Source organism: Dreissena polymorpha, chromosome 4 (genome assembly GCF_020536995.1).
Source record: "Dreissena polymorpha isolate Duluth1 chromosome 4, UMN_Dpol_1.0, whole genome shotgun sequence".
Lineage (NCBI taxonomy): Eukaryota > Metazoa > Mollusca > Bivalvia > Myida > Dreissenidae > Dreissena > Dreissena polymorpha.
The window spans coordinates 63279188-63302018 of record NC_068358.1 but is presented as its reverse complement, the minus strand read 5'-3'; the positions used below and the strand labels follow the sequence as shown (position 1 = coordinate 63302018).

Below are 22831 nucleotides of genomic sequence, written 5' to 3'. Positions count from 1 at the left end.
TTTCTGTAGAATGACGTCTATGTCTTCATGGCTTTCGTCCTGAGTGAACGCGAATCCCTCGAACACGTCCATAGCTTCCGGTCCTATGCATGTAAGGCACGTAGCGGCACGTAAATCCTTTGCTTTGGCACTTAGTCCTGATGCTTTTTCGTAGTTAATCCACGAGCGCCCATGAAATGTTACCGTCCATGTCGAGCTTTTCAGGAAACGGTATTAAAGATGGCATTGTCGCTGGCGCTGCTATCGCGGCTGCTGGTGATGCTTCATCACCCATGGCGTAGATCCAGATACTTGGCACAGATAACAAAATATTTTTTGAAACTGTCCGAACGGATTAATCCAATCATCAGCTATCTTCTGACACCATGTTCATGGTGTACTTAATAAACTACACGTATGGTTTATAAGTTTATTATACATCCATAATAAATATATTATCAGGTAACTTGATAGTGCCTGTGCACGTGGTAAGCGCTAGCAATAGACTGAGTAAACTGCGGAGGCATGTATGTATATAGAGTGGCATTGGGTATGACTTATACATTCAATTTAAGGCCTATACTGTTAGAAGGTTTAACTTATAAGGATAAGGGAGGTAATTCGTTCGTGTGACGTAAACAATGTACTTAAGTAAGTAGGTCAGTTGAACTTGTTTATCAAGGCATTCCGAGTCTTTCGCTGGGATTTCTCGTCTAGCATAAGGTAAGAGAGCTCAATATTTGTGTTAAGCTGTAAAATGTGTCTATCAATATTGCACTCACGCCAACTGTCAATTAACAGAACTAACAACAATTAAGTAATCACAAGAGTGTCACATATTTACGCGACGCTTTTATAAACTCAGCTTGTTTAGCATAAGAATGTCTTATTGTTGGGTAATAACGAATCGTCTTTTGCAGGTGCTTTTAAAAACATATAATAGACTTACAATAACATTGATAAATTTTTTGGAAAAAGTTCATTCATGATTTTACCTCGTACTGATTGTAGATTAAAGCGCGCGTTTTCAGTAAATCTAACTATTACCGTTTTGATTGTTTATATGAACAGACCCGTCGCGCTTATTGATCAATAAAAGCTACTTGTTTGTGCATTTTCAATACCATGCTTAAGTTTCATTGATTGTGATTTTTCGACATGATTATGTCATTGTTATTTTGTTAATGGCATTTGTTGTCAATTTTGTATTTTTTTAATTGTGTGAGATAGGCACCAGTAGCACATATGCGTGAAATTTAAAACAAACGAAAGTCCTTGTTTACCGAAATAATTTCGTTACTTGAAAAACGTTAAAGTATGGTCTATTGTTTTATCCCATATTTTTTGCCTCATTATTGCACATTTGTAGTGAAATCGCACTTATCGAACTGTACATAAAAAACTGACTGCAATATAATGCAGTGCATTACACTGTACTGTAGTCAATTAAAGCAAAGTTGCAGATTTACTATATGTATCATCATTGATGACTGAATAGCGTGTGCAATATTTTTCACAGATGCGACAGGTACAAAAACGATACGAGTGCCGCATAGAGTGAAAGTGTTGTGTTATTCGGGAAGTTTGAAACTGACACATTTTAATCAAAACCTATTTCACGCCGGGTATGCGGATACTTTGATAACAGATGGCATTTCGATAACAGAGAACAACAAAAGCCACGCGCGAGAGGAGAGTTCTTCAGCTTTTTTGCATTTATGTTTTGTTCATTCGGTTGTCAGACACGGGACATTGTTTGGTCGATTAATTGTATAGCACTTCGTATTTCGAAGAAAGAAATTCGCAGAAAAACGGTGGATTATATAAAAAAAAAAAACACGATACAATTCCATCGATAATCAGCATGAATTGGATGATCAGTACATATTTCAACAAAATAAAATTACTTGGAAATAAACCACGAACGTGCTTACGTTTCGAAATAAAAGTTCAATATATCCATTAATGTTACAACATGTTACATTTTATTTTACTAACGAATTTGAGAAAACTCAGTCTGATGCCAAATTTTCATGGACACTTCTTTAACCGATCATCTCAATGACAATGGCACTTATATTCCCGATTAGTCGACACTTTTTTACCGGATATTAAACACTCTTTCTGGTGAATCAGAAATGAAGAATTCGCTGTGGAATACGGTTATAGTAAGCAGAAACTGCATACAAATGTATGTACTGAAGTAAATTAAAAACGTATTGCCGTAACATTTTCGTATCCTTTGGAATATGATTATGTTTTTGTATAAATGTGAAAGATAAATGTGAAACTAATTCGATATGTCTGATGAGTACCGTTTACATGACCATATATTTTCCAGTTATTGAGTCACCCAACCGCCGGATCTTCGCTAAGAACACGAGCTTAAACAATTTTAACTAACATTCCTTGTAGCGTTGATCTATAGCATGTTTAATTATGTCCTAATAAAGGTACTAAGGTCAATTACTTATATATTAGATAGCATGTCACGAAACATCACTCTGCTAAAACTGCTACTTAAAGATAAGTAACAGCAGCGATGCAGGTCCGAAATTCTTGAGTCAACCAATAAAGTGATTTAGGGTCAGGTGAATCGCACTTCGAGCTTACGTTATCATTGTGTAAAAGTGCTCCCTATAAGCAGAGCTCAAGATAAATGGAGTTTTCAATTATCTTTTTAATTTTGTGGCTACGCATTAGTATCGTCTTAATGATGCGATTCTAATGAGCACCAACGACATTAAACACGATCGTGTTGATCCACATGATCCGTTGTATTTTCATCTCTCCGAATCTCAAGTTACCACTAAAAACAAGTTCATTATGTAGACAATTATTTCTAATTCGTCTCTTGAAATATATTTCTTTAGAAATAAGCATTTTAATCTTATTTAAAAATTGCAATTGTAATATGTATAGTATTATATAATAATAATGTGATTTTTAAAAACGAACAACGCGATTGGTAATATGTCACATTTATTTGTAATAAAGTTATGCATAGATTCCCAATGTGTCTCGCTTGACTAAGTACATTGATTCGTTCTTCAAAATGTTTGGTAACAATAGCCATAATATACATAAATGCATTTCAGGTAGAAGGTAAAACTCGGTTATCAGAGTGCCCAATTTGTTGAAAGTCTCTGTTATCCGAAGTGTCCTTCATCGGGAAATAAAGTGTCTTCAACTTCATGAATACCCCCTATTAAAACATGCCCTATCTTCTTTTATATTTCATTGAATACTATCACAATTTCAGTACTTGAAGCACAGTTCTTACTCTACATGCTGAAATATCAAACAATTTCTTGCAGTATTTCTAAGTAGTTTTATTTTGTTGAAATGTTTACTGTTCATCCAGTTCATGCTGTTTTCCGACCGAATTTTCTATTTTTTGGCGGAAAAATCTACCATACTTCTGTGATTTTTTTTCTTCCCAATAGAATGTCACGTAATCGCTTATTGTTCGGGGCGAACACACAGTAACAAACACAGTTCATTTCTCTTCACTTAATAGTGTGTAACCTATCATTCGATTTTACGTCATGCGCGTATTGCCATAATGACGTGATTCGCGTTAACTACATTTTGCTACATAGCGAATAGGGCAAGTCCGTCCCTTTCTATTAATGTCAACAACAACGCCATATGTGAATTCCAATCCAATTTAATATCTAATATAATTCATATTTTCAAATATATAAGTACAGTCTGACAACTACATGATTGGATCTTTCTCGATCCGTTCACCTCAAAATCTAAGCGCAGAGTGCCTAATTCTGACCAAACATTTACATTTTGTCTACAGGTTTATTTGCATAAACTCCCTTATAACTTTGATTGGTCATTAGTGCCCGTTTCTTCACGTGCTTATTGTTGATTGGTTGAATTGCTAAATGTACTTAATCAATGGCATCCCGGGAACGGAGAAACCAAACTATTCAAGTATTTACACACTTATCGAATAATCCCTCTAGACATCTAATTTGATTATTTGTGGTGATATAAAGTTTAAATGTACTCTTTAGTTGAATAAGATTGCTTTTCCCGGTGCAATACTTTGTCTGACTGATGCAACATTGTATGACGGATGCAAATAAGGTATTACTGTCTGAAGTCCTCTGTCAACACCGTTGACCATTCTATCAATTGAATGCCTTGTTAAACACACAGTCTCTAGATTCTCCTATCTAAATATACTATCTTTGATCTTTCAATTTGTTGACTTAGTCTACTCTACAATGAATGCAAGGATATGTCATGTTTCTACTTGCTAGTAATAAACCTTCAAATATTTGGAACCAGTTTCTACTTGCTAGAAATAAACTTTCAAATAATTTGAACACTTATTATTATGATATTTTATTTATAAATATTGATGTAAATAAACTTTTAACATTTTCTTTCAATATTAAAACATATGATTAAAATATCTCCTGATAATTTCTGATATACAGTTATGATAATTAAATTTATTTATAAATTCCTATCATATTATTAATCATATTTTTTTTAACATTATATGCTGTTATGTTACAACAAAATGATACACCATTTATAAACGCGTCCATGTGCCTTGTCTAAAAAACTAATCTTTAGGATATAACTTTTAAAAAACCTGCTGAGGAACTAACCTCTCGCGCGTGGCTTTTGTTGTTCTTTGTTATCGAAATGCCATTTGTTATAAAAGTATCCGCATTACCAGCGTGTATTTGCGAATATTTGAAAAGTGTTGTTACTTTCGAATAGTTAAATTATAGATAGATATGATTTATTCAGGAATAAGGGAAATATGCCCATCATTCCACATATAAAACAATACAAAGAAATATATAACTGGTTAATGGTGGGGCATGTCGCGTCATGTTCGGTATCTGTACATACATAATAAACCGGGCTCTCATTCTTCTGAATTTCGGCTTAAAATTTGCATTCTTAAACTATTTTAGAACAACTAAGATCATTACAAGGAAATTGGTGTAAACAATATTTTCATTAATTAATTAATATTTTCATATGTTTTAACATATTTAATGGGATAAAATCGCATAACATACACATACAATGTAGACATGGCAATGTGCTAGATATTGTATTCTATAAAAAATACAAGTCTTTGTGCAGTGTAGTTAATTATGTATGAAATAACCCGGCCTATTTAAAGTGTGTGTTTGTGTAAGAGAATGCGATCTTATAATACATTGATGGATGTGAATGTGAAAGTGTACAGAAACTCAGAAAAGCTCATGAAAGTGTTCCCAAGTTATTATGTCACCAAATTTGCATATTTTTGTTTAAGAGCAATTGGTCGTAGTAGATGACAGAAACAATGATCCAGATTCGGCATTAACACCATAAACCTATGAAATATTTATTTCATAAAAATTATTTTTCCTGTATAATTTTCTTTTTTATTCAATATCGATATTTTAACATTTGAAAGATATACTTGATTTGATACCAGCATAAGTATCAATATTGTTAAATCAGGCGATGATCACTAGAGAAAATGGTCAGGGGCTTAAAGTTGAATTATTCAGGAAACCACTTATTTAATTTGTGTATTATGATACGGTTTAATGTATGTTTAAATAGTCTCATTAAATGAAGCGAGCAAGCCCCTTACTTTGCGAAGCCCTCGCCATAGACTCTTATTAGCTCATCTATTTTTTGAAAAAAAAATATGAGCTATTGTCATCACCTTGGCGTCGGCGTCGGCGTCCGGTTAAGTTTTGCGTTTAGGTCCACTTTTCTCATAAAGTATCAATGTTTTTGCATTCAAACTTGGTACACTTACTTACTATCATGAGGGGTCTGGGCAGGCAAAGTTAGATAACTCTGGCGTGCATTTTGACAGAATTATGTGCCCTTTTTATACTTAGAAAATTGAAAATATTGTTTAAGTTTTGTGTTTAGGTCCATTTTATTCCTTAAGTATGAAAGCAATTGCTTTCATACTTGCAACACTTACTAACTATCATAAGGGGACTGTGCAGGCAAAGTTATGTAACTCTAACTGGCATTTTGACAGAATTATGTGCCCTTTTTATACCTAGAAAATTGAAAATTTGGTTAAGTTTTGTGTTTATTTCCACTTAATTCCTAAAGTATCATAGCTATTGCTTTCATACTTGCAACACTTACTAACTATCATAAGGGGACAGTAAAGGACAAGTTGCATAACTCTGGTTGTCATTTTTACGGAATTATTGCCCTTTTTGACTTAGTAACTTTGAATATATGGTTAAATTTTGTGTTTAGATCCACTTTACTTTTAAAGTATCAAGGCTATTGCTTTCAAACTTCAAATACTTTCATGCTATCATTAGGGTACTGTACCTGGCAAGTTGAATTTTGCCTTGACCTTTGAATGACCTTGACTCTCAAGGTCAAATTATTTAATTTTGCTAAAATTGCCATTACTTTTTATTTATGATTAGATTTGATTGATACTTTGACAAAACAACTCTTACCTGACATACCACAATAGACTCCACCCAAACCATCCCCCATGCCCCATGCCCCACGCCCCCCCCCCCCCCCCGAATACCCCCCCCCCAAATTTTTTTTTTAAAGATCATCTAATAAATGACCACCCCCCCCCCCCTAAAAAAAATTTTTTTTTTGAAACATGGTTGAAAAACACAATTATTTATTTTTATTATTTTATTTTTGAAATACCGTCCAACCATCGCACCCAAGAATCCCCCCCCCCCCCCAAAAAAAAAAAAATATTTTTTTTTGCATGTTTTTTTTGCATTTTTGGAAGATAATGTAATAAATGACCACACCGCCACACTATAAACCCCTTTCCACTCCACCCCTCCCTCCTTTGTGATTGAAATTGAGATAGGTCCCTTCACCTTTAAAAAGATAAGTAGATGAGCGGTCTGCACCCGCAAGGCGGTGCTCTTGTTATAGCAGCAGTTTCAGCAGGTTCTACTTTTTGTATGTGACAAAAATTAACAACGCGGAGCTATATAACAGAATAAATATGTATTAAATATTATTCTTTAGACATCATCTGGTCTTCACATTCGTGAGCAAGGTGTTTTTCTTTCACAAACCTCTCGTTAAAGTTATGGAAGACAAAAGTGCAAGTCTCATGTATTCTTCAACAATGCTTATACATATACAAATGATTTAAAGCGCGACAAAAATGCAATAATATTCGTCTGCTTGTGTGTGCTTTTATCCAAAAGCATATATTGAAGGAGATTCGTAACGTGTTATCTCCTTTATAGAGGAATTGTTATCGCCCCGTTTTAACAACATTGTTTTCACCAATATATCGTGTTCGATTGCAATTGACGCTGTATCACACACGGGCCATTGTCCAAATGACGGGTTATTTTATATCTAGATCGTTTTTATTTGTTATCATACATATATTTTAGAAAATGCCGAAACATGTTCCTCACTCTTACATGGAAAGTGAATGCTAAATATGTTATCAATTAATGTCGTGACAAACGCACGTATTCTTTGAAAGTTCTGAGTGTCTGCCAGTTGTCAAATCATCCTATTAAAATGCAACAATTATTTGAATTGAGCGTACTAAGAATATGACTATAGTAACAACGTGTAGTATCTGTTAAGATAGTTCCATGGATCGGTGAAGATAAACAAGTTTTAAGGAAGTTGGTCACAAACCATAATTTAAAGGGGTCAGTGGTTCGAGCCCAGTTGAGGCTTACTTTTATTTTCTTTCTTTAATTGTATTCTTGTTTTTTTCACTGGAGCTTTTTAGATCCAATGTTCACATTTATCAATATAAAGCATTTAATGACAAACTTCAATACATGCCAAAATCTAAAATTAGGCCCCTTTAATTAGAGCTGCAGTTCATTGGTTGTCCATAATACATGCATTGGTATATCTTTTTATGACATCTTCCTGAACTTCAGTGTAAGGACATGTAGGAATGGAAGTGAAACGGAGTTCACTAAGCAAACAGGACTCGAGCTTCGAGGACCCGTTTTCAGTCCATCCATGGGACAGCCTTATCACCAAACTATGCCACGAGTTCTCGGTCGAAGATTCAGACTTCGACAACTTTCTCAGAAGCTCAAAATTTCGAATCGGGGATGATAACTACAGCCGAATCCAACGTCTTGACGGGCGCACTGGCCGGAAATACCACGCGTTCTTTGATTGCCTGGAAAAGAAATTCAACGGAAAGGACGAGACTGTTGAGTTTTTGATAAACTTGACTGCAAGTTTAAACTTTCACGGGGATTCAGGTAGGTGATCTTTCCATCTTGAATTTCTAAATCTGTATTGGGAATCATGTAAATTTCATATTGTCTTGAAAGTGATCTTATTTCTAATTTACACCAACTGAAAGTTCCAATGTTGGTTTTGATAAGAGATATTCCAGAAATAAAACAATGTCCGTTCAGATTAATTTTAGAACAGATGTTGTCAAATCCTTAACACAAATATTTCTCTAAAGTTCCATCTGTAGGAAATAAGTGAACTTAAAAAGTCTCTTCAATCTAATGTAAATACATATGAACACATTCAATGTTTTAAGGACTTGGTCACATATTTCCGTAGTTTTAAAAATAAAATGTCATGAAATCAATTCACTAACAATACTGGAATAGTTTGAATAGTTTTAAATAAATTATTTTACAAGGGCAAATATAAAAAAATATACGCCTGCTCTGGGGTTCAAAACAGAGACCCCTAGAAGCAAAAGCTTAAAAGCTACAACTTTATCAAGCAGGCTTTCAAAATTGAATGTAAGTTGATATTATGTCAGTTATACATGTTTTGCTGAGTATCGATGAAAAGCGTTACCAACACTTATTTACTTTTCCGATTTTAATTGATGCAAAACAAAAATTGACGAACATATATTTGTTACATGTTTTGCAGTAAGAAGTATTATTTTGCTAGTTTGAATACAAAACATACATACTTTTTCAATCCATAACATTTTTTTTAAATGTCCTTTTGCAAAACAGTGAACAAGTATTTTCTATATTTAAGTTGTTTTTCTACATGACATTATAACGTTACACCCTTATACCTGATATTTGTTAGGTCCTTAATTGTCTTTGATATTGTATGGCACATGTAATTATAGGCAGTGTGCCATTCACAAGGGTGTTCGAACAATATAAGCAAGAAAGCGCAAAATATCACAGACAATTTACAGCAAAAGGGCTTGAACCTGACCCGAACTTTGTTGGAAGAGTCGAGCTGTCAAGTAAAATCATAGAAATTCTTCAGAAACGGCCGGATGAAATTGGCTTAAGCTCCGAGAGACATCCAATAGGTGGTTTTATGTTTACGTTTACTTAATATTAAACGCTAGATGAAATACAATATTTAAAACAAATTCAAACAAGTTTCTGCATACATTAAAACCAATATTACAAGTTCTTTCTTCTAAGTTTTGTTGTATTATTATTTTGGCAATATCCATGATATCTTAATAAATCAATCGTCATGCGTATTTATTATTTTGCTTTTTATTTTGTGAAAGTAATATACATATTGTAATACCACTATTGAGATATTCGTTTTGTTTGCATACATATAATTCTGCGATCCAGTTATAATTGATCTCGATCAGCTTCCAATTTGAAACGTATGCAAAGGCGGTAAAATACAAGTACAAAACATTGTAATCATTATCAAATCGATACGGGGATGACAGGTAATTTAAAAAAAAAAAGGACTGTTGAAAAACAGTAATCGCTAGTCAAAATATTTTTGGAAAAGGTTTCAATTTTTATTGTGACCTAAATTAACCACTATACGATGCAAGATCAGCTTATTTGAACGGCCCATGGTATATCATTGAAGCCTTCGTGTAGCTTTAATTCATATTATTGAAACAAACAGCTATTAGAATATCCAGGATAGTTCTCGATGTTTCATCTAGGAGTCGTCCTTTGCGGGCTGCCTGGAATGGGTAAGACAAGTTTAGCAAGCCAGATATGTTACATCATGAGGTTTGGTTCCAATGTCGTAAGAAACTGGAATATCATCGTCGTCAATCAAAGGTAAGCTAGGATTGTAATATTGTCGAATCAAAATGTGGCTCGAAGCTAAATATGCATTCTAAACAAGCAGAAAAAAACAGAGGTACAGTTTCTTTAAAACATCAGTCTTATTTCTTCGAGTTAAATCAATTTTTTTACAATGTTTTTTAGTTTTACTTTAAAAAACATAAGTCAAGATCTGTGTTATTTGTTTTTATATGGAAAATACGATAGTTATATAATGCACTCAATATTGTTTAAATTATGCCATCATTTTTAATTGATTGGGCGTTGCAAATCTTGTCTCTTCTGATTCATGAATAATATTTAATACGATTTTTTCTCATACATTTGATTCTAATAGGTCAGTTGTCATTCGCATGGGCTTAAAGTATCATTAATCCGATGAGATCTACTTTGCCTGCTAAGGAACAAATTTCAAAAGTTTACTGACTGCTATATGTCTAAAATAATAGTAACGGCGTAAAACAGAAAAGTAACGTCTCTGTACGACGTGATTATGTATTTGTCGTTTCCCTTCTACCACTGTAAGGGACAAAAGAGAAGTTGGAGAGCTACTGGCCGATCTCATCTACAGCATTGGTAAAGATATGGGAAATGATGATTTCGTATGTGAGTTTAACTCCGTGACTTGTCAGAGAGAAAAGGTCATGTCTCTTCTAAAAGACCTTGGCGAGCGTAAAGGAGGTATGTTTAGTAATATTATTTACTGAAAACCTTAAGCTTCAGATATGTATATATTTCTAAAAGTAATTATTACTGTCTTATGTTTTATTAAATTTATTGTCTGCATTTGTATTATTTATGAGAGTCAACTTCCACGAGTCGTTGAAGTTTTGTTATGGCTCCCTGTGTGTTCATGCTATAGGTCATGAGATGTGTTTAAATATTTGGATCGGCTTCAATAATGATGTTTTTTTATGATTAAGTTCTATTCTATTCCATAAGTTTTCTGTTGTATCTTAGCATTGTGTTCCTCGTGCATATGTGTCAAATTATGTTCTACTCTGTCTGTCCTTAATAATGATTGAGTCTGGTTACAGATTACCTAGTACTTCTTGATAACATGGACGGACATTTTAATCCTGAACACTCACCTTGCGAAGAGTTCCTGACAGAAATCTTTGATACAATTGCAAAAGTTGACAATGTAAGTGGTAGATCAGACAATAGGCAATTCAACTCAATATTTGTTCTTGAATATTACATCAGAGGTCATTTTCTGATATGTATTCTCAAGTAATATTTCGATTTCAATGTATAAGCATTTGTTAAAGTTATGATTCCTATATTGTTCAATATGGCCCATATGTTCAAAACTTTTAGGCTGTTTGGTTAACAATAAATGCCTATTGCTACAAAGCGTGCATACTTTAATGGGTGATGTCTTTGAACACTGTCAACAAACTCACATCACCTGACCTAACTTTAACTTTGAATTGACCTAATAGTGGACTATTTAGAAAACTCCATATTCTGGTTTAACCCAACATGAGGAATTTCGTCTACATCAATACTACTACTAAGCTTTGATAGTTGCATGGATGTTATCTATGAACACACCAACAGCCCCAATTAAACGAAGCATCTTGTATACATTGTTGTAGTATTCTGCCCTTTATATACTTTCACTGAATAATATTTCATATGGACAGATCAAAGTTGTTATGACCGTCTGCAAGTCGGTGTCGAAATCAAATGCAAGTAATTTGTTCGGTGGAAAATCAGCGTTTAGAGGACATGTGATAGAATTTAAGCTAACCGGCTTATCATATGAGGACGCGGAGCAAATTATGACCAAAATCAGCAGGCGGGTAGATCAGGTATATGTAGACTTTAATGTGGTTTCTTTTTGTTTTAGTAACTTTTAAAGAGTAAAAGGCCGATTACGTAATTTCAACCTCTTATCCTTTATTTACATTGAATATTGAATTGTCGAGCCGGCTTGCGAATAGCTCGGTATATCAGTCACATGGTCGAAAGGGTATGCGTGCGCGTTTGCGGCCGAGCTTGTGCAGAGTGTAACCTTGTTATGAATGGTGCATTTTTAAAATGCTTAAACAGATGTTCTTAAACATATGTTCACTATCATGGGACGAGATGTTCAATATACCTCTCTTAAAGGTTATTCATTGTGCATTTTTAAAATAACTCGCCACAAATTAACACCATATGAAATTATCTCTCTATTTCAAAGCTCAATGTAGGACAGATTGAAGTTTAAATTTGCCGTCAAACGGCTTGTCCGGACTGTAAATGGATCATACATCATGTAATTGTTAATTATTTAGAACAAATATTCATCAAGTTAAGACTCTTTGTTATGTGGTACAACCGTCACGCTATATCCAATGTCAAGGTCAAACTGTCAGAGTTACACATACCGAGAGCAAATGATAAATTTGGCCATACACAATTTTATCAAGACTGTAATTTCATAATTCATTATTTTCTTTTCATTACCAATAATTGCAATCGTGGTAAGACGGTGTGTCACCCCTAGACAGAGATTTAGGTCACACTAAAGGTTTAAGGCCAAACATGTGGATGGTACAGCTTGTTAAATACGTACAGGCATTATTCACACTTGGACTTTTTGCCCACATCTACCTTTTTTCGTTGCTAACATACTGCTATCATTCGCTACATCATCGCCACCGTAACCCCAAAAGTCACTTTCAAAATCGTGCTCCAGTGTCTTAATATTTTTATTCTCGTCATCAAAACTAAGCCTATACATAATGTGGTATGTATTCCCATATTCCCATACTCTTGCCATATTTTAACAGCTATGTTTGCTCTCTGACAGCATAAATTAGACCCACGTTTATGCAGACAAGCATTTGATGCTTGTGACGGAAACCCCATGGGGATAAAGGCATTGTCTGTGTTACTTCGTGACCCGTATAACGATGACTTCGTACGTTCGTCGTTTAAAACTGGGGAACTGTTCAACGTGATGTCATGTTTGAAACAATCCTTCGCCAAGACAATCCCAGAATGTCTTCAGAGGTTTATTGCTAGATTATTTGTTTTCAATACGAATTGGTTTTCCGTTAAAGATGCACAGTATGTTTCACAGAACGAAACTTACGTGTCTCAACGGTATTGCGCTGAAACAATTAAGGAACTGCAAAGGCATCATATACTCGAAAGAGACTTCTTTTCTAAGATGCGACAAAAATCTGGGAAGCAAGATGAACGATCGTGCGAGCAAGAAAAACGGTTCGCTTTCCATTCCATTATTGCTGAATTTTTGTCACAAACATGCAAAGAATCGGCGTGTTTCAAACAAGAATATATTGATGGCAGGAAGGCTTTCCTTTCCTATTTCTGCAAACGTAATAGAAAAATCTGGCCGGAAGATGAATGCTCGCAATCCGTTAGAAATAAAGGAACTTTTGGAAGAACTCAAGCCGCACCTCAGCTTGTTTTTCAAACTGATCTTAGAAGAGAAAGAATCGCTTTGTTCACTGTTGAACAAAGGAAAACTACCATTAACTATTAGATGCAGTTACATATGGGATGTCTCCGAGTTCACAAACGCACAATATTTGAAGATGATGTTCGCAAAAAGGCAAGCTCAGCTTGCTGAGAAAGCAAAAGAACTTATGCAGTTCATTTATTGGAAATCAACTGAAGCCACGTGTTTAATGAAAAGCGACAAGTTGAATATTGCTTTAGAGTATATGGACAATATCAAAGGTCAGTTTGAAATTACAGATGCTGGACAATTGGCCTACAGTGCCGATGGATGGAACGTAGAAAAGGCGGACGAAGCGTTTGCTTTTTACACTTTTTACAAAATTTATGGGACTATTTACCTTCGAATGGGAACCAAGGAAAACAATAAGGACAAATTGAATATAGCATTGGTCAAGTTTGGAAAAGCGATGGATATCATACACAGCGAACGTTCAAAGAAATTAAAAAAGGTCTTTAAATCGGATATCGCGATAATCCAAAACCTTCATGGGTGTGTTTATTTTAGCATTGGTGATTTAACAAACGCTCTAGAATGTCACAAGTCTGCAAAGGTATCAGATTGTACTAGACCCAGTTTTGTCAGTCAAAGATTTGAATTTGCTGCAAACATAGCTGCGTGCTATCAACAGATGGGATTGAACACAAAGATTGAAAACGATCGCATGAAACATTTAAGCTATGCGCTAAAAGAATATGATAACTGCATCGGTCTCAACAAGCAAATCGGAATGCAGCATTCCACGACCTCTCTGACAATTCTTCGTAACCGTGCGGACGTATTTTACGTTAAAGTACGTATTATTTTGTTTAGGTTGACTTAGAATTGCGTTAACTTTAAAAATTACATATAAGTAAAGTATTAACTGAATACAAGTAAGCTTTGCAAACACTTACCATAACGCGTTTAAAAATGACACCAGCATGAAAACAAGTCTGAGTATTTGTTGTTCTTGATAATTAAACAGGGTGAACTGGAAAGAGCACTTACAGACGGAAACAATGTACTGAACATTGCAAGACAATTGTACGTCTCCCCACACGTTGATATAACGGTGGCAATAGAGCGAGCAGCGTGCTACCATTTCAAACTCGGGAAAAGATTAAGGGATGAAGACGGAGAAATAGGTAAAATGCAATATGTGTGATTGTATCTATAAGTTGGATTGATCTATACCTTTATACCATATGATGGAAATGTGTTTCATGTCGCGCACCAAACCAGAACTCATTAAATGCAGAAGCGAGTTTTAGTACACTAAGTTAGTGGTTGGGTCCTTGCAATTTATACATCAGTATATTTGAATGTATGCATTTTTTTACGGATACAGGAACTGATTTAATGCAAAAGGGTCTACAATTATACGAAGACATGTTATTTGAGATTTGCAATGGTGGTCTTCTTCCCTTTGAAAACAACGACGATCGAGTTATTTTTTCTGAGCTGGAAGAACTTATAAAGAACCGTCATGATCCTGCTCAACCGAACATTGATCGATCCGTTTACATTGAGGCACTTGATCACATTAAAAATGGCGACAGTTCGATGTGCGACGGTCCCAATAGGATTGCATATCAACATTTGATTGAATGGCTACGAAATCGTAGGATGCAGCTCCGAACTAACAAGCAGTACAGGAATGCGAAAGGTATGTTTAATGGACGCCGTGAATCTATATTTTAATGGACGCCGTAAATTATTTTAATCAAATATGCAACTCTCTGCACAGTTGACCTGTATGGCACTAGTTATACAAAGCAAATGCTTATCGCATGCATGTATTTTAATGACATTTTTCATCTAAAGAATTGTTTAACGTTACTTTTTTTGTTGTTTTAGACAATCATATAAAACTGATGGAGAAACTTGGTCTCAGTAAGAAGGCCATCGAGAAAACTAAACACAAGTATCAGGTACCTGTTCTTTTTGGTTATATTAACCAGAAATCTTTGATATTCCGTTTTGTTATTTGTAAAGTATATCATTTAATCTGCTTGCGAATCGTTTGTCTACTCGAAATACAACAGCATCTATCTGATCTTTGTTAAACATGGGTAATATTTTTGGACATTTTACATTAAAAATATTGCTCAAATAAATTATATAACTAAAGTTAATTTAACACCATGCCTCTTAACGCCTTTACATTTGTACTTTCCCCTAGCGCCTACTGTGAAACAGCGTTTAATTGTTAATAATTGGATATTGTAAGTTTGTTGGTTTATACACTACCATGAAAGGCACTTTAAGCGAATCACTTGTATAATTCTTCTTTCCCAAAACGGCTTAATATATCAAAACATGACATAACTGTTTTGTGATGAGTCGAACAATAATGCAAAGAAACACCCTTTAACAATTTAACAGTCTTCTGAATCTTGAATTGACCCATATTCGGGAATGGACAACATTTCATCGCATTCAACGGATATTAATCGTTCTCGATGAAACTTTTATGTCAGTCTGTCATCTGAGCAATGAGTGCATGTTCCATTGAAAATCATAACATTTTACTGATTTTCCCTGAAAGTTAATATTTGAATATTGTGACATTGTGTGGGTGTTTATTTTAGAATAAAAAAATGTTTTGCTCGTTTAATGTTGATTCATCGAAACGTTTATCAATGCGATTAAGAATGTTATGTTATAATAAAATAGCATTGATTTGTTCAGATTCGAAATGTTGACGAAATCTTTATGATTGAAAAAAAAAATCAAAAAGAGAAAACTGTGTACGTAAGAAGTGCATTTGGAAAAGTGTATATGTATTCTTTACAATAATTGACAGTTTCCATTATGTAATGTTAGCAGGATTTCGAACTAGGGAAATTCAACAAACTCATTAACAAAAAACAGTCCTATGTCCCCGATTATGAAGAACAGGAACGTGTTAGACAAGCTATTGCAGCTGGTGCGGAAATCATACTAGATCCAAATCAGAAAGATATGCATCAGATTGAAAGGGCCTTTGGTGGAATCGACTGTTGCCTTGATAGTGGTTCTTTTGACAACCATGATCAAGATCCATCTACTTCTGATAACAAAGAAGATCGTGATATCGAACATATGTTAGTAGGCAAAAGACGAGATCTTAGGAGACAAAGAAGTATTGATGGTTCCAGTGATGTTTTAAATTCCATCGTCGCTGAAGGTGAAGTAAAACTACGTAATTTGTCCACATCAAAATCAAGTCGGTCTTCTTTAGGGAGCCTTAAAAGAAAAAGTTCATCGGTGTCATCGTCAGGTAGTTTTACAGAACCTTGGCTAAAAACTTCAAGTTTTTCATCGCAGACAAGTCAGGGTGAAAGTAGTTTTGATAATGACATAATCGAGTATGACGAAGACGAATTACGTGCACGTGACTGCGATCAGAAACGACAATCGTGGGCAAACGCTGGTAAACAAGAGTCTATCTCCAGCGAATTATCGAAGTTGCAGGTCCTCGATGACGGTATGTTAATAGTCAGTGTTTTCATTTGCCATCTATAAAATGCTTTTATGAAATCAACGTTTGTCCGATTGTGCTTTAAATACTATCGTGTCATTTATTATATTGTATTATATTCCTTCAGAGTTCGAGCCAGTCCCGAAACAATTGAAGGTTGAAGAAACCGACGACAAATGAACGATTGAAGCAAATGAGATTAATGGTTTGATTTAGATTAACTTTAATTTATATCTTTCAATAATATAATATCGAAGCAATGTTTTCAATACCATGATTGACAACAGTGGTGTTGCAATTTTTTGTTGAAAGACCAGATGTTGACGTACAGTCAGGTAAGCATACATGGCACGTAGATATTAAAGCACTCTTAAATTATATACTGTATATATTGTTTTGTTCTCTTTATAGTGTTCGTTAAATTTACTAGTAGTATGACTTGCAGCAGAATAATATTTGTCGTAGGCTGCATTGATAAGTTTAGCGTGTAATATGTCAAATAGATTATACCCTTAGGGCCTTGCAAGCATAAAGCATGTTGATATGTTTTCAAATAAACAAGACGTTTTTAGGCAAATGTGCGCTTTTTTCACTTAAACATGGAGGAAATTACCCAGTATTTTATATGGCGGGGACTTGTTTTATTTTAACTTTTCGAAATTGCCTCGACACATTTCGAATCTCGATCGAACGGCTAATATTAATTAACATTTAATTACATTTGATCTCAAATGACAATATTTTGTAACAAAACCTTACTTTTTGTGTTCATTATATTTGTTTCGTATTATAAACAAAATTCAATTTATAAAAGCATTTGCATTAATGAATTTATTTAATTTTAAATTCCATTCAACATCTGATATTCATTCCAAGTAGAATATAGATCTCAATGTCACTTTTTACAAAACCTTAGTGTTCATTATAATTTTACCCGCATAATAAAATATGCATATTTACATATTTGTTTATATTTATATGAAAGTAGTAAACTTTGATTTGACGGCTTATTTTATTCCGAGTAAAATATAAATGATCTCAAATGTCACTTGCTATCAAAATGTACATACAATGTTCATAGTAATTGTATCTGCACAATAAATTTGATTTAATATTTCTTAGATTTTTATATAAATGCATTAAACGGAATACATTTACATATTATGCAGTAACTGTTATATATTTAATAATCGTCATTTTCAGATGAAGTTAATACTTCAGTGTTTGCAATATATATTATATGGCCCATCTCAATCGTCATTCATTATCGTCCTTCCAAATTAACAAAAAAAAGTGGATGTAAATTATCTCATCAAGCGCGAAATTAACATCATTTATGTTCTTATGCATTTTGCAATTACTTGCTGATTTAAGTATATTGCATCGAAGTTCCTTTAATATGATAGTGTCATGTAAGTTAAATTTGGCAGTTGATCGAAACACGAAAATAATATTTATCTGCAATGATGGTCATTCAGCTCAGTTTAACATGTTGTAGGTGTTGCGCTAATAAGCAAGATTTAAATCAAAATGCAAAGATAATCCGTTGAAGAGAATATTCTCTTTTCGATTATCCGAAAGTGCTTGTCAATACTTGAAATTTATTAGCCCTATTTGGTCAATGATAACACTAGCGCACACAATTTTAGCAATGACACAAATAACAACTTAAATACTTTTAGAGAAAGAGGCCGCAAAATCGAAGTAAATGCCTTGTTTGTGCCTGAGTTGTTTAAAAAATTATAATGAACTCCGCATAATGCACACATGAGCACCATTGTTATATGAGTCTATATATTTAGAGGCTATTCTTGTTAGAATAAGCTTATGTTTGGTTGCTTGTTATTCACATAGCTATACAAATACATTTACACTGTCTTTTTGTATAGGTTTGTCTCATTCAAATATAAATGCAGAAGATTGTTTGATACATCATATAATACATAGGATAATAATGATTTTTGAATTTAATTAGAGTTCATTACATGTAGATTACTTTGTTGTTGTTTAGCTCTACTGGCCGAAGGCCTGGAGAGCTTATGTCATGGCGTGATTTCCGTCGTCCGTCCGTGCGTGCGTGCGTGCGTGCGTTAGACTTTTTTTTACGCGATAAAGTCTACAGTTTTCATCCGATTCTTTTCAAACTTGTTCAGTGTCCTTATATTAATGAGGACTCGAACCCTATTGAAAATGGATTACATCAGAGTAAAAAGTCCAGAATTATCTCCCCTTGAATTTGAGAAAATTGTGAAATAAGGCTTGTTGACGCAATGAAGTCCACAGTTTTCATCCGATTCTTTACAGACTTGTTCAGTGTCTTTATTTTAATGAGGACTCGAACCCTATTGAAAATGGGTTACATCAGAGTAAAAAGTCCAGAATTATCTCCCCTTGAATTTGAGAAAATTGTGAAATAAGGCTTGTTGACGCAATAAAGTCCACAGTTTTCATCCAATCATTTCCCAACTTGCACAGTGTCTTTATCTGAATGATGAGTCAAACCCTATTGAAAATGAGCAATATCGGAGTTATATGTCCAGAATTATCACCCCTTGAATTTGAGAAAAAAAAATCTTTAACATTTTGCCATAACTTTTGCAATATTAAAGATAGCAACTTCATTTTTGGCATGCATGTGTATCTCATGGAGCTGCACATTTTGAGTGGTGAAAGGTCAAGGTCATCCTTCAAGGTCAAAGGTCCAAAAAAATTCAAAGCGGCGCAGAAGGGACCATAGTGATTCCGACAAACACATTTCTTGTTTGTTTACATATAAAGTTCTATCCTTTTGAAACTTCAACGGATGTTTTATATCATCAAGGGCCAGAACCCCATTGATAATGAAGAAAGTTTGTCCAATTTATTGTTGAAAAGGAGACATTTGAAGTTTAAATTTTACGTTTCTTCTTGTTTATGCGATAAATTTCCCATTTTGAGTCTGTTTATTTAAAACTTACTCAGATTGTTTATACTATCAAGGGCTTGAGCCCTATTGATTCCAGTCAGTAGAGCGATTCAGGCCCTCATGGGCCTCTTGTTATTATGTACCACCTGTGTGATTTATAGAAAAACTGTATGACAGATTTTTCTTCTCTCGAAAATGGTGTACAAAGGTCACATAGACGATATTCGAAATGTATATTTTTAAATTGTCAGAAATTGTTTATCGATATTTTAATTTCTTTCTTTTCAAGAATATTGTGTATATCAATCGTATAATACTTAAATGAATAGAATGGATTCGCTTTCATTATGCGTTGAACAAAGATAAATCTGTAATATATTTGCTTTTGACTTTGCTGCGTTAAAGTGTGGCCACGATAACCAATCTCAATAAAATCAACTACTTACGCTCGCTGTAATTGTCGTCAACTTTAAGCGGAAAGTGTAGGAGCGTCGGACTGGAGTTGGTTTTCGTAACATTGACATAAATTGACATTGACACTGTTTAAAGTATAAGTGTTCGTTTTATTAAAAGTTATTCAAAGTGTGTGATTTGTAAGTGTTGATGTAGGTGATTTTTTATTATGCCCCCACTGTATTTTACGGGCGGGGAAAAGGGGCACATAGATTTGTTGTTCGCTCTTTATTCCATCCGTGGCACTTTCTTGTCGCGTGGTACTCAACATGTATTGATGCTTATTTGTCCATGTTAAAGTTGAATTATTTCACAGTCGAAACATTGAATGAAAATTATACGTTTTGATATTGCTCAATGCCCAATGAACAAGAAATGACAATTATTATATATTATCTAATCGAATGTTACAATATATGTGTGATTCCAAAACTTGATTACTATTGTTGTAATATTTGTTTGGAAACTAAATCCATCTTAATTTTATGTTTTGTATCTACATGTACATACATAATTGTATTTCTTAAATATTGTATCACTTAACCATTTTATGTGTGCATTATTTTATTATTGAGACCATTTTGTCACAGTTTTGTTTAAAAAATGTTGTTGTTTTTTGGATAGCAAGTACTATATTAAGAGTTTCATATTTTAATATTCATTTCACCTCATTATCATTTTAAGGTCGCCCTTGAACTAAGAGTTAATAGAAATCAACCATTGTTGGGTAAATAAATAATTGTGTATTCGGAAAAATTATACTCCGTATAGTATAAAACTCATTGTCTATATTAACAAGTTTTATATACAAGTTTTGAAATATTATATTTATAATTATGTATTTGACTTTTGGTGTCTTCATTTTTTCTATTGAATGAAAGTTAGACACATACTATGAATTGTGACCAGTACAAAGGTAAAAAACGACAGTAAAAGTATTCGGGCTTCCTTGCTGTGTTTATATGTCCGACTTTTAAAAGAAAATATAGGTCAATAAAACAACTTACCCTCTACCGTGCGATAGGACTAATAGCACTTAATTGGACTAGGAAAGCACTGTATAAACAAATGCCATATGTAACATGAATGCGTTTAACATAACATAAAACATAAACATAACACAATATAAATTTAAATCTTTAACGGATGTAAAGGTTATCTTCTGTAATTCGATTAATTATCATTTTCATTTGATTTTAAATTTACCAAACGACAATTTAAAATGACACAATTTATGAATATTATTGTTATGAGTACGGCATGCTTCTGACTACTTATGTTCTACACGTAGAACTTTATAATAAGTGGCTTTGTACTTGTATATCACCTTATAAATATAGATTGTATTCGATTACTGTGTGCACTGGAGGGTTTATCTTGATACAAAGTGCCATACGTTTTTATTGTCTCTGAATTATATAAAGTACAAAATAATTGACAGTAAAGTATAAATTAATGAAGTATAATGAAATACAGTATCTTTACTTGATATTTACAAAAATTTATTGCGTGTAATACATTGTTATTTTGGTTATAATCCACGTTGTATAGTGTTTTATGTTTTGCAAGTTTCTCTTATTTTCTCTGAATTAAACAAAGTATCATAGTATTGATAAAGTATAATATGTAAAGTATAATGAAATATTTACAGCATGTTATAATAGATTTCAGGTATAGCCATTTCAATGTTGATGACTTGACCTTTTTATTTTAAGATATATATAAATACGTAAAGCAATACAGTAATCTCATACCAGTCACATCTCTCATTCAGTATAAACATCTTGTGCATATCCCTCATAGTCATTCCACAATACATGGGATAAGCATTTCATACACCAATTTATTTTCATTTGTTACTGAAAAAGAAAAATTAATGTGTTTATTAGTATTGATTTAAGTATATAGAAATTAGTTGTTACTATTTTTAGTAACAATTCACCGACATAAATCCTGGGGTAAACGTTGATCGTTCATAATGTTCGTAGATTTTAGGAACAGTTTTACAATCCAATTTTATGTACTTTTAAAGTAAGTTAGTTCGTGATTTTGGTTTTTAGGCAGGCAGAATAACATACAAACAGAAGAAGGTATGGACGGTAGGACAAAGGCGGAAAATATATTCTTATTAAATGTCATAATATATTATTACCATTGTTCTATATTTTGAAATAATGACCTTACCTTTGACCTCTGGTGAAAATATAAGGTACAGGAGTGCATATTACTGCCGTTGTCTTTTGAGTTATACGGAGTGTTGTGAAATTATATTCCAAAGCACCGGTAGAGGAATGAATCTTTTTGATCGATATTGTACCATATAAAGCATTGGCGATGCCTTACATTTGTATTATATGCTATATGAAGTATATTTATTAAATAGACCAGACTCCAATTATTTTAATCAAAATAGTTAAACATTATAATAAACAGATACATGTCTAGTTAAGATAATTAAGAATTTAAGTTTGTAGTTTTGTTTGTGCTTTATTTACGCTACATGTAATATATTGTCGATGAATAAATAAACGCGCTTAACTGTG

General features: G+C 33.5%; 1 protein-coding gene across 3 annotated transcripts; it reads left to right on the top strand.

Annotated features, from left to right (window-relative positions):
* The first annotated feature begins 563 nt into the window (after positions 1-563).
* Positions 564-22831, top strand: LOC127876276 (uncharacterized). Of its 3 annotated transcripts, none has more exons than XM_052421378.1 (13): positions 564-702; positions 7890-8225; positions 9077-9268; positions 9881-10001; positions 10534-10688; positions 11045-11151; positions 11657-11824; positions 12811-14278; positions 14453-14612; positions 14816-15133; positions 15325-15398; positions 16559-16936; positions 17058-22831. In XM_052421378.1, the coding sequence occupies exons 8-12, from the start codon at positions 13064-13066 to the stop codon at positions 16559-16561; spliced, it is 1770 nt and encodes a 589-aa protein (XP_052277338.1). In that variant the 5' UTR covers positions 564-702; positions 7890-8225; positions 9077-9268; positions 9881-10001; positions 10534-10688; positions 11045-11151; positions 11657-11824; positions 12811-13063; the 3' UTR covers positions 16562-16936; positions 17058-22831. The 3 variants fall into 3 exon arrangements, with proteins under 3 accessions (XP_052277338.1, XP_052277337.1, XP_052277339.1); XM_052421377.1 differs by having other exon boundaries at positions 16297-16936; XM_052421379.1 differs by having other exon boundaries at positions 16294-16936.